Genomic DNA, 14,848 nt, shown 5'->3' on the forward strand with positions numbered 1-14,848 from the left:
CAAAGGGACAGCTTCCTGTCTCGAGAAAAGCTGCGTGGCCGACGACCGGAAGGTAAATGTGGGGGTTTTGGGGTGGGTTATTTTCTGGGTTCTTCCAAGGGGGACGGACAGATGGACAAACAGATGGACGTTTCTCTCTTTCCCGCTAAGCCACTGTTTCCATACCTTGATCTTTTCAGGAAAGCGCTCTTTAGAGCATGGAAATGGGAATTCGCTAAAGACCGTGTTTTTGTGTCTGGTGCTTCTTGGAGCACTTGTCAGAAACGTGCAGCAGTAGGAGCTTCTTTAATTCGATTCCTTGAGGGCCCTGGGACTGCGGAGTGTAATCACTTCTTCCTCAGTTAGAATTTTGTTTGCTTATAAAACGAAATATTAGTAGAGGTCGGGATCCCAGTAGTATGTGGGGTGGGCAGGCGTGGCAACGATTTTCAAATTGTTTGGGGGATTACTTTCCAGTATTAGTGATCATAGTGCGTGTTTCCTAATCCTTTGGCTATTACCCCTGCTTCCTTCTTTGGTTTAAAAGTTTATCATGGGGAATGCTCTTTCTGCTACTTCCACTGGTTACAAATATTTTCGAGACTAAACCTTTTTAACCTCAAAAAATACGTTGAGGGCTTCCCTGGTGGCGCAGCGGTTGGGAGTCCGCCTGCCGATGCAGGGGACACGGGTTCGTGCCCCGGTCTGGGAAGATCCCACATGCAGCGGAGTGGCTAGGCCCGTGAACCATGGCAGCTGAGCCTGCGTGTCCGGAGCCTGTGCTCCGCAACGGGAGAGGCCACAGCAGTGAGAGGCCCGCGTACCGCAAAAAAATTAAAAAAAAAAAAAAAAAAAAGAAAGTCTAGCGACGGCTGTTTTAATGTTTACAGTCAATGCTTAGCGCACGCACGAAATTCCTTTGTGGTAATTTGGTGGCCCCCCTCCAGGTATTACATGGCTGTTTGGGAACCACTGTGCTTCACCTGTCAGGAGTCCTCTTTTCCCCAAAATGTCTTATTACTCGCTTAACTCCTTTGGACTAGTTTTTCGGTTATATAAGGGGTTGAACTAGATAATCACTTCGGAAATTTTTTGATCCGGTAATATTGGGCTTTGAGATATGAAGATGTAAACCATTGTTTTGCTGTAATTTGTACGTAAAAAGTGCCATGTGGCTTTTAACTTTTAAAAAAGAGAGGTTTAAATAAAAACTACCTTTAATCCCACCACCTAGAGTTAGGTGTGTTGATCTTTCCTTGTGCCTTGCGTGTGCAGTATGATGAGATTGTACGGTACAGTTTGCAACTTGTTTGACCTAATTTGCATTTTTGTATTAGCTTACCATAGATTTCCAGTGACTAATAGTCTAACGTTTAATTATTCACTGTTGTTGGGTGGTTTGCAGTTTTTACGTATTTGCAGTGAATGTATCCTGCATATATCTTTGAGTCACTGATTCTTACTTTCCCTGATGAATGCCTAACAATGGAACTGGGTGAGTGAATGATGTCGCTTAAATATTACGGAGAAAATGTATTTTAGCAGATAGTAATGGTCAAGGTCATTCATTTTTGTTACACAGCTGTGTTTTCCTAGAACAAGCAAGCTATTTCTGCTGTCACTCTTCTGGCTTAAATGCTAAAACTGACAACCTCCAGGTTTTAGGTGTTTTTGGACCAGAAGCATCAAAAACAAATAGATCCAAGTTCAGGTGAGCTAAATTAGTGAGTTGGTCTGTACCCTAATAGACCAGATTCATTTTGGTTATTATCTCTCTATCTGGTTCCAGCTGCTAGGAGTTTGAAGTTCTGTTGCAGAGTGGGAATAGCCTTCAAGTGACAGGCATAATTTCTAAGAAAATCTTAGCGGCAAATTATAAAAACTATTGCATTCTAGAAGTAACAAATGGAGGGCAATATATTGCTGAAATAATTCTGAAACAAAACATGTCACACAGTGCTGTTATTGAGCATGTGTTAAAAATTATTAAAACAGCTGGATTTACTATATTCCTTTAGTAACGAAGGTTATCTACGCTGTTACCTTTCCTCCTTTAGGATTGTGTGTAAAGGGCAGGTTTTTGTTCATTCCCCTTGGCTCTCATTATTTAGGTGGTGAGAGTACGATGGGGAGTATGATTGGAAGCAGAATCATAACCTAGGTTTGAGATCATCTTTGAGAAGTATTTAAGTAAAAATAAGGTCAAATTCACAAATTTCCAAAATTCTTTAATTTGGGGCAGTTGCTTACTGCCCAGCAACTTTAAAAACACACTCATAAAAACAGCAACTCACACTAGCCAAAGGTTTATAAAATAGAAATAGTGCTGGCTTTGCTTACTACTCTGACAAAACAGAAAGACCAGGTCTGTTTTTCTTTTTCTGGCATGATTCCTCTTTCAATTGCTAGATATGAGTGGTAATTTGGAAGTTAAGTGGTATCCGATACCAACGTGACATACACCTAGGAAAGACCAGTGATGGGTGAAGTCCTTACTCTGTGTTCCATGGTCTTTTGAGCTAGTTGTTTCTATTTAAGTAAAAGGAGAGAGGTTAAGAACCAGGTTATCCCAAACAATGCTGTGAAAGGAGAGACAGGTTAAAAAAAAAAAAAAAGGACTTAAGAAGGAGAAAGAGGGAAGGGAGGCTTCTTGGCATCACACCATTTGCAAGGTCACAACGAACACCCCAACGAAGGGCAGATCGTTTCTTCTCAGTTGGTACTAGGTAATTGTTTGGAACATATATGTGCTGAGGCTTGGATTGGTGTTCTGCACGACAAAGCATCTGCTCTCGGACACCCCAGCGTAATTCCTTCCTATGATCTTCACCAGGTAACCGCATCGAGTCCCAGTCTCGTTTATACTCAAAGTAGCGGGCCACCCGGTCTACCTTGCCCCGGTTTCGGCTCCACTGGTCCAGCCTTGGGAGAATAAAGGACTTGGGTCGGCTGGCAACGATCAGGTCTTGTTCATAAGCTGGAGGGCCCATTTCTTCTCTCCGTAGACAGCAGATGAGCTGATCTTGAGAAATTCCTTGGTATTCACGTGGTAGACTAAATTTTTGTGAAATATCAACTGGAGATTCCCTGTCATCCTGGAACTGCAGATTCATCAGCCTTTGTCTTAAGTCCCAGACGTCCATGTCACTTTCTGTCCCAGACTCCGATTCACTGATGATCGACTCATCCGTCACTAATACTTCCCCGCCTGGCTTTCGACGCAGCACCTTTCTCTTCATCACGGGCTTTCGGAGTCTTTGGGAGGCCTCTGAGACTGCTTCTGAAGAGGCACTGCTTTCTATATGTGGGTAATGCAATTGTACAGGAGGAGCATGTCGCTTTCCTGGGGTTACTGAGGCTTTACTGTAGGGATCATATGGGATGGACTGGGCTGCTCTCCTGACACCTCCCTCACCCTGCCCTGCACAGATATGGGTAAAAGCTGTAGCAGCTGCTAACATTCGTTCTTCCGGATCCATATTGGCCCAATTTTGTCCATCAGGTCCCACAAGTTCCTCCAGGGCTTCCCCTACACTGTAGGACCTTCTGCAAGAGAAAACACCAATCAGTTTTCCAGTAATAAATTTCTAGCCCAAAAATCGTTCATTCCCTTCTTGTGTACTATTTTATAGCAGTGAAATGGAGAAAGAATGGCTAAGGCAGTCATAAGTAGAACAGTTAAGTATATAGTAAAATACAGATTAGTACGGGCAGTATGGGAGCACTTTGGAGGGGCATTAACCCAACTCGAGAGTTTATTGACCGCTTTCGTTTCCACTCTTCTTATTCACTCCCACTTTTACTGCCTGGTAGTCTTGCCATCTTTAGTAGCTCCTAGGATAGGTGAGTTCAGGCATGAGAAAAGCTCAAGAGACTAATGATACGGGGCACAATACTTAATGTACATTATGTAACTTGTACTTAGAGGGACACTTTATGTACCCAGCACTGTTTTTCGTGCTTCACATTTATTAAATTCGCGTAATCCTCACAATTGTGGGATAGGTACTCTTAGTATCCCCTTTTCACAGATGAGTAACGTGAGGCATTGAGAGATCAAACAGCCCAAGGTTACACAGCTAGTAAGTGGTGGAGCTGGAATTTTAACTCAGGCAGTCTGGATTCAGAGTCCTTGCTTTTAACCATGAGAGTGATTTAATTCAAAAAACCATCACAAAAGCAGTAATATAAATGCATACACTCCTTATGCTTAAGAAATAACACGGCTTCAGCTGCCAAGCTAACTATGTCCATCCCAACAGCCTGTCACTGAATTAACTTTTAGTACCCAAACCAACCAGTCAAATACCCAATGCCAGTTTCCTGACTGGATCTAGAATAGGTATCTACTGCCCAGTATTTCCTGTGTCTCTACTATTTTTCTTCTTAAGCTGAAAAACTAATACATATACATGTAGTTTAAAGCAAGGACTCCCCACCTCACACCACCCAAACCAAGTTTCACTCTCAAAGGCAGCTTCTTATAATTTCTCCAGTAATTTTCCATATTCATATGCACTTTTATACCATAAAGGAACATATTATACAACTCTTCTAAACCTTAAAGATAGTCTTGGTGATCCAGCTGTTTCAGTACATGTAGACATTCTTCATTTTGTTTAAAGGTACATGGAATTCCAGTGTATGGATGTACCATAATTTATTCATCCTGTCCCTGACTGATTTTAGACTTAGTCTTTTGTTCTTAAAACGAATGTTACAACAAATACCTTATAAGTTTTTACATACTTGTGCAAGCATATGTGTACATTAAATTTCTAGAAATGGAATAGGTAGGTCAAAAGGTATGTATGTGCTCAATTTTGATAGCTGTTGCTAGATGCCCTCTAAAGACGCTGTACTGAGTGTGTATTCCAGATCTTGTTTCTCCTTCCTCTCTCCAAGGTAGTATATTATCAAACCCTCTCCTCTTTGCAGTCAGTTTGGTAAAGAAAATACTTCTCATATAAATTGGCATTTATTTAAATTGAGTAAATTTGAGCATCTTTTCATACACTTACAAGCTTTTTCTCCCTTTTGTATGAAATGCTTGTTTTCATTTACCTCTCAGGTTGTTGGATTTTTTTCTTGTTGATCTTTATATTAAAACTGATTTATATATTCATGGAATACATACCACCTTTACATTTTTCTTGCCAGCTTGTTATTTACCTTCTGACTTTTTGCTGGTAGAAACATATTTTTAGGTAGTCACATTTTTTTGGTTTCCTACAGTTTCTGGGTTTCTACAGTGCCTTACTTATAAATGCCTTTCCTACTTCAACAAGATTATAAGAAAGTTATCTCATGTTTTCTTCTAGTACTTTTATAGTTTCATTTTTTACATTTAAACTTTTCATCTGTCATAGATACACAAACTCAAAGAGCAAAAACCTAAATGAGCTACCTAGACTTAGATAACCTAGTCAGCCTTAGAACAGATGTGGAGATGATATTCTTTAACTAAAGTAACCGTCAGTCAAAGATTGTCTAGTACTGTCCCAGTATTATAGATATAGTACAGTTGTCCTCAGATTATTGCAATATGCCAGGAATTTCAACACTGATATCTAAATTATATTATCTAGAGTGACTTTTAACTGCTAGAGGTACAGAATCTTTTATCAGGACATGCATTAAAATTTGACTTAAAGATCTTGATGCTTAATTACCTTCTTTCTGCCATCAAAACTGCTTAAAGTAGGAAAATCTTGACTCCAGGTTCTACTTCCAATATGAAGTACAATCACTGACAAGTTTCTTCCATCAAGCCAGCTCTTATTGTACCACCTTTAAGACGGAACTGAGTATTAGATAGAACATACAAGCCACTAATTTTACCTGAAATATTGGAAAGCAATAGAAACTTGGAGTAGACATAAATATTGCATATAAACAGATCTTATGATTGGAAATATGGGATAAATATAATGAGAAGTCAAAAGGAAATGTTTTAGGGGAAAAAAATCAATAACATCTGTCCTCAGTCATCTCAGCTCATGAAGAAGAGAGAAATGAAATCTACATATTCCGTAAATTCTGACTACTCTTAACAATGCTAGCTGAATATTTTTTTGATGCTGCTTTCCCGTTCCCACTGTGAATTGGCCAGACAGGATGGAAAAGAATAATAGCTGGATGATCAACCCATAATAAAGCTAATGCTTATATCCCTGGGCAGAATCAAAAGTCCATATCCTTTAGGCATCAAATTAAATCTTAGATACTATTTGAACATAATGGAATGATATTGACATACTATTTGAACATAATGGAATGATATTGACATCACCAAAAGCAATCGGCACTAAAATTGTACCTCTTTACTCTCTTTTCAGATAGGGTGGATCTCTATGATTTGTTTATTCCTGAGGTTGTCTTATCATGCTGAAAATGACATAGAAAGAATCCAGACTGAGAAACTCCTAAAAAGAGTGCAAGAACTGGAGCAGGAGGTACAGAGACTTAAAAAAGAACAGGCCAACAACAAGGACTCAAACGTTAGAGAAAATTCTTCAGGAGCTGTAAAAGCTAAGCGTGCATTTGATTTCAGCGCTCACGGTCGAAGACATGTAGCCCTAAAGATAGCCTATCTGGGCTGGGGATATCAGGGCTTTGCCAGTCAGGAAAACACAAACAATACATAGAAGAGAAACTGTTTTGAGGCTCTAACCAAGACTCGACTAGTAGAAAACAGACAGACATCCAACTATCACCGGTGTGGGCGAACAGACAAAGGAGTTAGTGCCTTTGGACAGGTAAGGGCCACTGTACTGTTCCACAAAGCGAGCAATACCAACATATTCTAGGTGTACATACTGAGGATTCAGATTATTTGTATCTGTAAAACAATATCTTTCTCTCATTCCACAGGTGATTTCTCTTGACCTACGTTCTCACTTTCCAAAGGGCAGGGATTCAGAGGATTTTAATTTAAATGATGAAGTCAATGATGCGGCTATAGAGATCCGTTATACCCACATTCTCAATCGGGTGCTCCCTCCAGACATCCGTGTACTGGCCTGGGCTCCCGTAGAACCTAGCTTCAGTGCTAGGTTCAGCTGTCTTGAGAGGACCTACCGCTATTTCTTCCCTTGTGCTGACTTAGACATTGTAAGCATGAACAATGCAGCTCAGAAGTACGTTGGCACACATGATTTTAGGAACTTATGTAAAATGGATGTAGCCACGGGGTGATTAATTTTCAGAGGACTATTCTGTCTGCTCAAGTGCAGGCTAGTAGGCCAGAGCCTGGCTGAGGAGAGATGGCAAGAACCCTTTCAGTTATGTCAGTTTGGAAGTGATTGGCCAGGCATTCCTTTACCATCAAGTCCGCTGTATGATGGCTATCCTTTTTCTGATTGGCCAAGGAATGGAGAAGCCAGAGGTTATTGATGAGCTGCTGAACATAGAGAAAAATCCCCAGAAGCCTCAATACAGGTAAGTTTAAAAAAATGAAACAAGGAAACACCCAGACCCCCAAAATAAAACAGCTATTGCCCTGAGATATGTAATATATTTTAAAATATTCTTCCTCTCCCCACCATTGTCTAAATAACTAAGTCTCTGATCCTGCCTTCATGAAGCATTTACTCTTAACTTGTAGAATGTTATGAACATGTAGCAGGGAGTGGTATCGTTTAATTTTCTTCTGTTACTGTTCTATCTCTTTAGTAAGAAACCGGTGTTTGGACCAGGCCCCTTAAATAATTTTATAGCATTATGGTGGGGCCGAGTCAGCTCACTTCTAGGTGACTTGTTACCACTGAAATTTAATGTAGACCAGGCCTAACTAGTTGATCCATGGTTTACTGCCTTTTTCTTTTTTAATTATAAAGTTGTTCAAGGTTAGGGATGGTGTTTTATTTTCTTAACTATTAGATACTCAATATTGACAAAGTTTTCCCCCTCCTTTAACCCAACTAATCCTGTTTTTTAGGAATTGGTTGGATGGCTGCTGTGTATTCTCATACTCTGTTTCTTCTCTCTTTCTCTCTAGTATGGCTGTAGAATTTCCTTTAGTCTTGTATGACTGTAAGTTTGAAAATATTAAGTGGATCTATGACCGGGAAGTTCAGGAGTTCAATGTTACCCACCTTCAGCAACTATGGGCTAATCATGCTGTTAAAACTCAGATGTTGTATAGTATGCTACAAGGACTGGACTCTGTTGCGGTGCCCTGTAGGACAGGTATGACAGGGAACCAAAGTTATACAGGGTTATGGGGGAGGGAGATTCACATAAAGTTTGGAGGTGATTCTGTTGTGGTAAAGTATCCATGTAATGCTTGATTGTATACATTATAGGACCAAAGATGGATGGAGTGATAGAATGGAGAAATGTTAAGCCCTCTATCATAAAGCAGACCAGTGCCTTTGTAGAAGGAGTGAAAATGCGCACTTATAAGCCCCTAATGGATCGTCCTAAATGCCAAGGATTAGAATCCCGGATCCAGCATTTTGTACGTAGGGGACGCATTGAGCACCCACATTTATTCCATGACGAAGAAACAAAAGCCAAAAGGGACTGTAATGACACACTAGAAGAAAATACTATTTTGGAGAAACCAACCAAGAGAGTTTGTGTTGATACAGAAATTAAAAGCATCATTTAACCATAGAGAACTCACCAAGATCTAGGAGGCAACAAAACACCATTAGGCTAAAGAAGTTCTTGCTTGAATAAGAAAGAATTTAAACATTCTTTCATTCCTGTCCAGGAGAATTAGAGATGGAAGAAGCAAAAAGTAATTTTTAAATGGACATATATTTACATACACCTGGAAACCTGTGCCTTTTGTTCAAATTCATTAAAGCCAGATCCTGCAAGTGTCTGATTTGTTGTGCTGTCCTTTTTAAAAGCAAATGAGATATTTACTACTCATCTCAATTCTCATAAAGAGCTTGCCCAAGTGTCAGAAATGAAAAATACAAACTTTAGTAAGTTATATATTTGATTAACTGGTTTAGTGCCAGGCAAGATACCTGAAAATAACTCACGTGGGTAAGGCACAGCATCTCTTATGAAGCTTATCAGTCTAGTGCTGTGAGCCACAAATTGTCTCTGTTGCATAGTCCTTTTAAACATTTTACACATGCAGAGAAAACTCTTAGCCCACGGGCCATATAAAAACAGGCCATGCGGTTTACCAAATCCCTGGCCTAGTGGTTAAGGAAAGCTCTTATAAAGAGGAGACATGCAAGTAAATCTTGCAAAACAAGTGGGGAGTCATTAAAGTGAGGATAAAGTAGCAGAGCTTTAATTGTGTTTAAGGCAGAAGATGCAGCTGTATGAAAGGTTAAAGGTTACAGCATTTGCATTCAGGTAACTGTAAATACATTAGTATGGCTTCAGAGTAACAATAGCACAGTTAGGAAAGGTAAGCAAGGGTCAAGTTTTAGAGCCTTGTAGGCTTTCCAAAAAAAAAGCTTAAATTTAGATCTTGAGAGGCCACTGGAAAAAAAAAAAATTAAGAGCCAGAATTGTGTAGGAAAAATATTGCTCTGGTTTACTGTGCATTGCAAGAGGGCAAGACAAGTGGGACCATTAAGAGGCGGTTGGAGGCAATCAAGGAAATAGATGATGATGGCCTAGACTAGATTTGCAGAAATGGGGAACGGAGACAAGAAGGTGAATTTGAGCTTAAGAAAGGAGAAGCAACAGGACTTCGTGGTTGAGTGAGTGTGAGGTTCAAAGCAGGGACCTTTCAGGATAACTCCTACATTTCAGATTGAAGCACATTCTGGAGACACACACTAGGACAGGAAAATGAGGTGGGGCTTTGCTTGTTCTCAAAGTTGATAAGTAACCCTCAAAATATGACTTATAAACACCAATATTCACTCAGAAGAGTTTAAAGTTCTCCTAAATAATACATTATCCTTTATAGCAATTAAAACAATAAACATCAAAGTAAATGAACTCAGACCTTCTGCTCAATAGTAACAGTTTTCATCACAGCAGAGTGTATTGCTAGTCCACATTTATGATATAATACTATATACTATATGAGATCCAAAGTTTTATTTACCTGCCAACAAATAATTAGTTTGTTCCTACCTATATTCAAAATTCCAGGTATACAAATATGATTTATACCCTCAAGCTGCTAGGTAAAATATATAGATGGGACAATTAGAAACAATACTAACATAGAAATAGTACACTGATGCTCAGTAGTGGATGGGCTGCAGAAAGACTTCACTGAGAGTTCCAAGTTTAGGAAGTAAAATAGTATAAGGAAGTGAAGTGACCCTGTAGTTTTGAAGAGCAAGAAGACACAATAGCTTTTACATTCTAGCTGAGTAGGAACCAGAAAAGAGCCCCATTTTAGAGATGGGGAAATAGCTGGACAAAGTAAGATTTTTTCTAAATTGCCAATTGTACGATCCAGGTCTTCTGGAGTTTGAATCACGTCATCGGTTTTTGGGGATTGATCTGCCAATATTTCATATACCCTAAATGTCCTTAAAATATGACTGCTTTCTCCTTTAATTTCGATGTAAAGATAGCGTAATCACTGAGCATAGCAAATGTCCCCAGTTAAACATGTAAAGACAAACCAAAAGCATTTTATTTTTTTCAGGTTCCTACTTATTTCAATGTACTTTCACTGGCATTAGTTTTCAAGTCAAAGGAAAACCTAGAAAAGAACAGAGTTTAGGGAATCACTCAAAAAAAAAAAGTCAACTATAAAGAAATGATACACGGGACAAAAAGCACTAACTAAAATGCCATGCTTAGGGCTTCCCTGGTGGTGCAGTGGTTGAGAGTCTGCCTGCTGATGCAGGGGACACGGGTTCGTGCCCCGGTCTGGGAAGATCCCACATGCCACGGAGCGGCTGGGGCCCGTGAGCCACGGCCGCTGAGCCTGCGCGTCCGGAGCCTGTGCTCCGTAATGGGAGAGGCTACAACAGTGAGAGGCCCGCGTACCGCAAAAAAAAAAAAAAAAAAAAAAAAACAGCCATGCTTAGCAGATTCTATAGAAGCAAAAGAGAGGATCAGGGTCTTTGATCTTTTTTTTTAATTTATTTATTTTTGGCTGCATCGAGTCTTCAATTGCTGCATGCAGCCTTTCTCTAGCTGCAGCAAGTGGGGGCTACTCTTCGTTGCAGTGCGTGTGCTTCCTACTGTGGTGGCTTCTCTTGTTGCGGAGCACGGGGCCCTAGGCGCACGGGGCTCAGTAGCTGTGGCTTGCAGGCTCAGTAGTTGTGGCACACGGGCTTAGCTGCTCCGCGGCATGCGGGATCTTCCTGGACCAGGGATCGAACCCATGTCCTTAACCACTGCGCCACCAGGGAAGTCCAGGGTCTTTGATCTTAAATGAAATCCTTTCAAGGTTAACTAGGTTATATTATCAAATCTAGAAGAATAAGGATCTAATGACATTACTTTTGGTAGTTACCACAGAAAAACTCAGGACAATCATCATAGATGAAGCAAATCAGAAGTCCCAAAATGTAACTTTGAAGAATGACTTCATTTATCTGTATTGTATAATACGTTGTATAAATTCCAGAGTCAGACCGATGGTAGGGACTAAATGAATATGAGGAGTAAAGTAGGGCTTAGCTTTTTCTTTCTTCACTGGAAAAATGGAAGGAATTATTTCAACAGGTTGTGAAGTTTAAATGAGATTTTATATATGTTTTTATATATATTATATATGTAATATATATAACATGTAATATATAAGTATATATATTATATATATAAATTAAATGGTGCTTTGTGAGAAGTATTACACCATTCATTTCAATGTTCATGCAATACAAAACTGCCTACTAAAAAGATAAACGCAGAACAGAGGAAAGTAGGGACAGAAATGGAACAGGACTCTGGGCTGGAATGGGCTGGAAGAATTCCAATACTAAGGCCCAAAGAGATTTTTTTTTTATGGCATGTGTAGTATACTATACTATGATTAATATGTTTCCTTTGCAGTTAAATTACTGCACACTTTTTCTTTCTCGAATGTATGAAGGAGATAGGCGCTTGCAAATAATAAAATATAAAATTTAATAAGGCCCACAAGTAGCTGTCAGTTTTTTCTATTTTTAATATAAAGACCTGATAATCCTTTCTCCTTACTTAGGGGGAAACTTTCACATAGAAGCCAGCACAGCTTGTATTTTGTAGATAAATACAGATGATATTGACCAAAATACCCAACAGTACCTTCTGGTCAAAATCTTAAGCAATTCAGTGTCCCATGTTTACCTAGTTGCAAGTGAAAGGATTTTGAGGGTGGAGGGGAAGGATTTTAAATTGGAATAGCAGGGCTGGATCACTAGTTAGATTCTAAACTTTGCTGGGAGGCTATTGCAGATTTAGAACAAATTTCTCTACCTCTCGGAAGGAAAGCATGCAGCTTCAAGAACAAAAGTATTAGAACAAAAGAAAACAAAACACCCTAAAAAAGACAACCATAATCCAAAGAGACAACAAACTAGTGGAAATACTGTAACAGGTTCAAAATCACTAATTCAAATTCCTATTAGAAAGCTATTAAAAGGTACAAACACCAGCAGAATAGGAAAAAGGTGAATTACTGAAGAAATAATGACTAATAAACATAGAAAAAGATGTTTCACCTCATTAATAATGCAAATAAAAACATTAAGCTATGCTTCTAGATTGGTAAGACTTTTCAGTACCCAGTGCTGGCTGGAGTGTGGAGAAATAAGTACTCTTACACTGTGTTCTATGTGTTGGGGGAGGGTGCAGAGGGGAGATGACAGTTTTTCTAGAGGGCACTTTGGCATTATGAGTCAGAATTTAAAATGTACCATAATTTCTAAGCCACAAAACGTTTCCAAGAAATTATTCTAAGGAGATAAACTGGACAAGAACGCAAACATGTACATGTACAAGTAACCACTACCATGCTATTTTCTGTTGATGAAGAAATTGGAGAAACTAATGTCCATCATTAGGGGCTAGGTTAAATAATACGTGGTATAGTAGAGCCATAGCAAGAAATACCATGCACCCATTAAAAATAATAATGCAGGGACTTCCCTGGTGGTTCAGTGGCTAAGACTGCGCACCCAATGCAGGGGGCCTGGGTTCCAGCCCTGGTCGGGTAACTAGATCCCAGAGGACGCTACTAAGAGTTCGCATGCCACAATGAAGATCCCGCGTGCCACAACTAAGACCAGGTGCAGCCAAATAAAGATTTTTTTAAAATGATAATGCATATCTACATTTGGCATGGATCAAATCACTTATTCCTAAACTATTAAGGACTAAATAAAGCATAATCTGCTTTTTAAATGAATATACTTTGTTATATTCAAAATACACAATTATATAAAACAAATACATTTACCAATCATGTAAATATATACTCATAATGAAAACATCTTAAGTAAACCCAAATATCAACACTGATTTTTTTTTTTGATCTGTGGCTGATGGAATCTCGAGTATTTTCTTCCTTTTTAAATATGTACTTAACAGTGCTTGGATTTATTTCTACAAATACTGAGATTGTATACTTTTTATAACCAGAAAAAAAAAAGTTGTTTTTCTTTCTTCATTCTGGGGCAGGACTATAGGATTCTTCAATTTTACACGCTATCCTACCTCATTAGGGAAAGCGCTTCTCACACTGTGACATCCGGAAGTTCACAAAAGGTGAAACTAGAGGGGGAGAAGACTTTTCTCCCTTCACGACGACAACAAAGACCAGAGACTGCACCAGCTGGCCCGGGGCGTGGTTATCGTCTCAGACGCTCACGGCCTCCGGGGAAGCCGGCTGCCCGCGGGCACCGGTCCCGCCGCCCACAGGCCCCTCGGCCCCGTCCACCTCGCAGAGCGGCGACCACGAGGGTGCTCGCCGCTGCGGGCGCCGGGCTGGCAGTGGACCGGCAGCTGGTGCACATCATGACCTTGAGGGGTCGAACGCGCTGGGGGCACGCACGGCGCCGCTCACACGTGCCTCCGCAGGCCGCACACCTGGGCTCGGCGGGAGCGTCAAGGCTCCGTACGGCGCCCTGGGGAAACCGGCACCCAGGGGAGGGAAACTCCAATGCCGCGCTACTCAGAACCTGACCTCTCCACAACTGTGGGCGGGCGGGCGGCCCTAGGGAGCCAGTGCACCATCTCTCTCAGCTTTTGCCCGCTTACCGGTCCAGCGGACGTCCATCGGCCGCACCGACTCCCGCCGCCCCGCTAGCTTAGTACCGCAGATTTCGGTTAGCGTCCCACAGCTCGCGCAGGCGCACGACCCGCAAACGCGCCCAGGCTGGCGTTAACCGCCCGGCCGCCCAGATTTAAACCCGAAGAGCGTACGGCCCCCTCGGCCCCGCCCTCCTCCTTACTATTGGCTCAGAGGGTAAACGTCTTCCAAGTGTACATCCCGATTGGTGACTATTTTCTTTTGGCCCTCCCCCATGGGCGGGAGGAGGCCTGGGACCCCGGGCTTGGATTCGCCAGGGCCGCCACCCGCCGAGCTCCAGCGCGTAACCCGGAACCGCGGCGGCGTCGCTTTTAGGTGTCCCGGAAGGGGAGGAGAGGACTCTCAAGCCTCGGTTAACAGCGAGGTAGCTGGATTTCGGGAGAGGGGTTTTAAACGTTCCGTTCACCTCAGGGGAATCTTCCCTTCCCTGCTCCGGCGGCTGTGGGGCTGGGAGACATCGGGGAGGGCGGCTCTCAGAGCCGGGTTGGAGCCACTTCCCCCGGTCCCGCCTCTTGCCTCCTGACGGTTGCCCTGGAGTCTGATACGCGCAGGTTCCGTATAAAGACCGGACGCGCATCCGCAGAATCCTTCCCGTGGTTTCCGAGGCTCTCTGATTTGACCCATTGCTGTGTCTCCAACCCTTGCCAAAGTGACTGTCAAACTGCTCCCACCACTCCAACTTCCTTG

General features: G+C 41.4%; 2 protein-coding genes across 2 annotated transcripts; one reads left to right on the forward strand and one right to left on the reverse strand.

Annotated features, from left to right (window-relative positions):
• Nucleotides 1-17: 17 nt before the first annotated feature.
• Nucleotides 18-8,812, forward strand: PUS3 (pseudouridine synthase 3). The gene is given in 8 exon segments (XM_032641543.1): nucleotides 18-52; nucleotides 6,318-6,737; nucleotides 6,853-7,165; nucleotides 7,168-7,214; nucleotides 7,216-7,275; nucleotides 7,277-7,419; nucleotides 7,979-8,169; nucleotides 8,286-8,812. Coding segments are annotated over 7 exon segments (1,467 nt in total). The 5' UTR covers nucleotides 18-52; nucleotides 6,318-6,332; the 3' UTR covers nucleotides 8,594-8,812.
• Nucleotides 2,187-14,233, reverse strand: HYLS1 (HYLS1 centriolar and ciliogenesis associated). Its single transcript, XM_032641544.1, is given in 5 exon segments — nucleotides 2,187-2,624; nucleotides 2,627-3,525; nucleotides 5,652-5,770; nucleotides 10,573-10,621; nucleotides 14,110-14,233. Coding segments are annotated over 3 exon segments (939 nt in total). The 5' UTR covers nucleotides 5,666-5,770; nucleotides 10,573-10,621; nucleotides 14,110-14,233; the 3' UTR covers nucleotides 2,187-2,598.
• Nucleotides 14,234-14,848: the final 615 nt, after the last annotated feature.

The sequence above is a fragment of the Phocoena sinus genome, chromosome 8 (genome assembly GCF_008692025.1).
Source record: "Phocoena sinus isolate mPhoSin1 chromosome 8, mPhoSin1.pri, whole genome shotgun sequence".
Lineage (NCBI taxonomy): Eukaryota > Metazoa > Chordata > Mammalia > Artiodactyla > Phocoenidae > Phocoena > Phocoena sinus.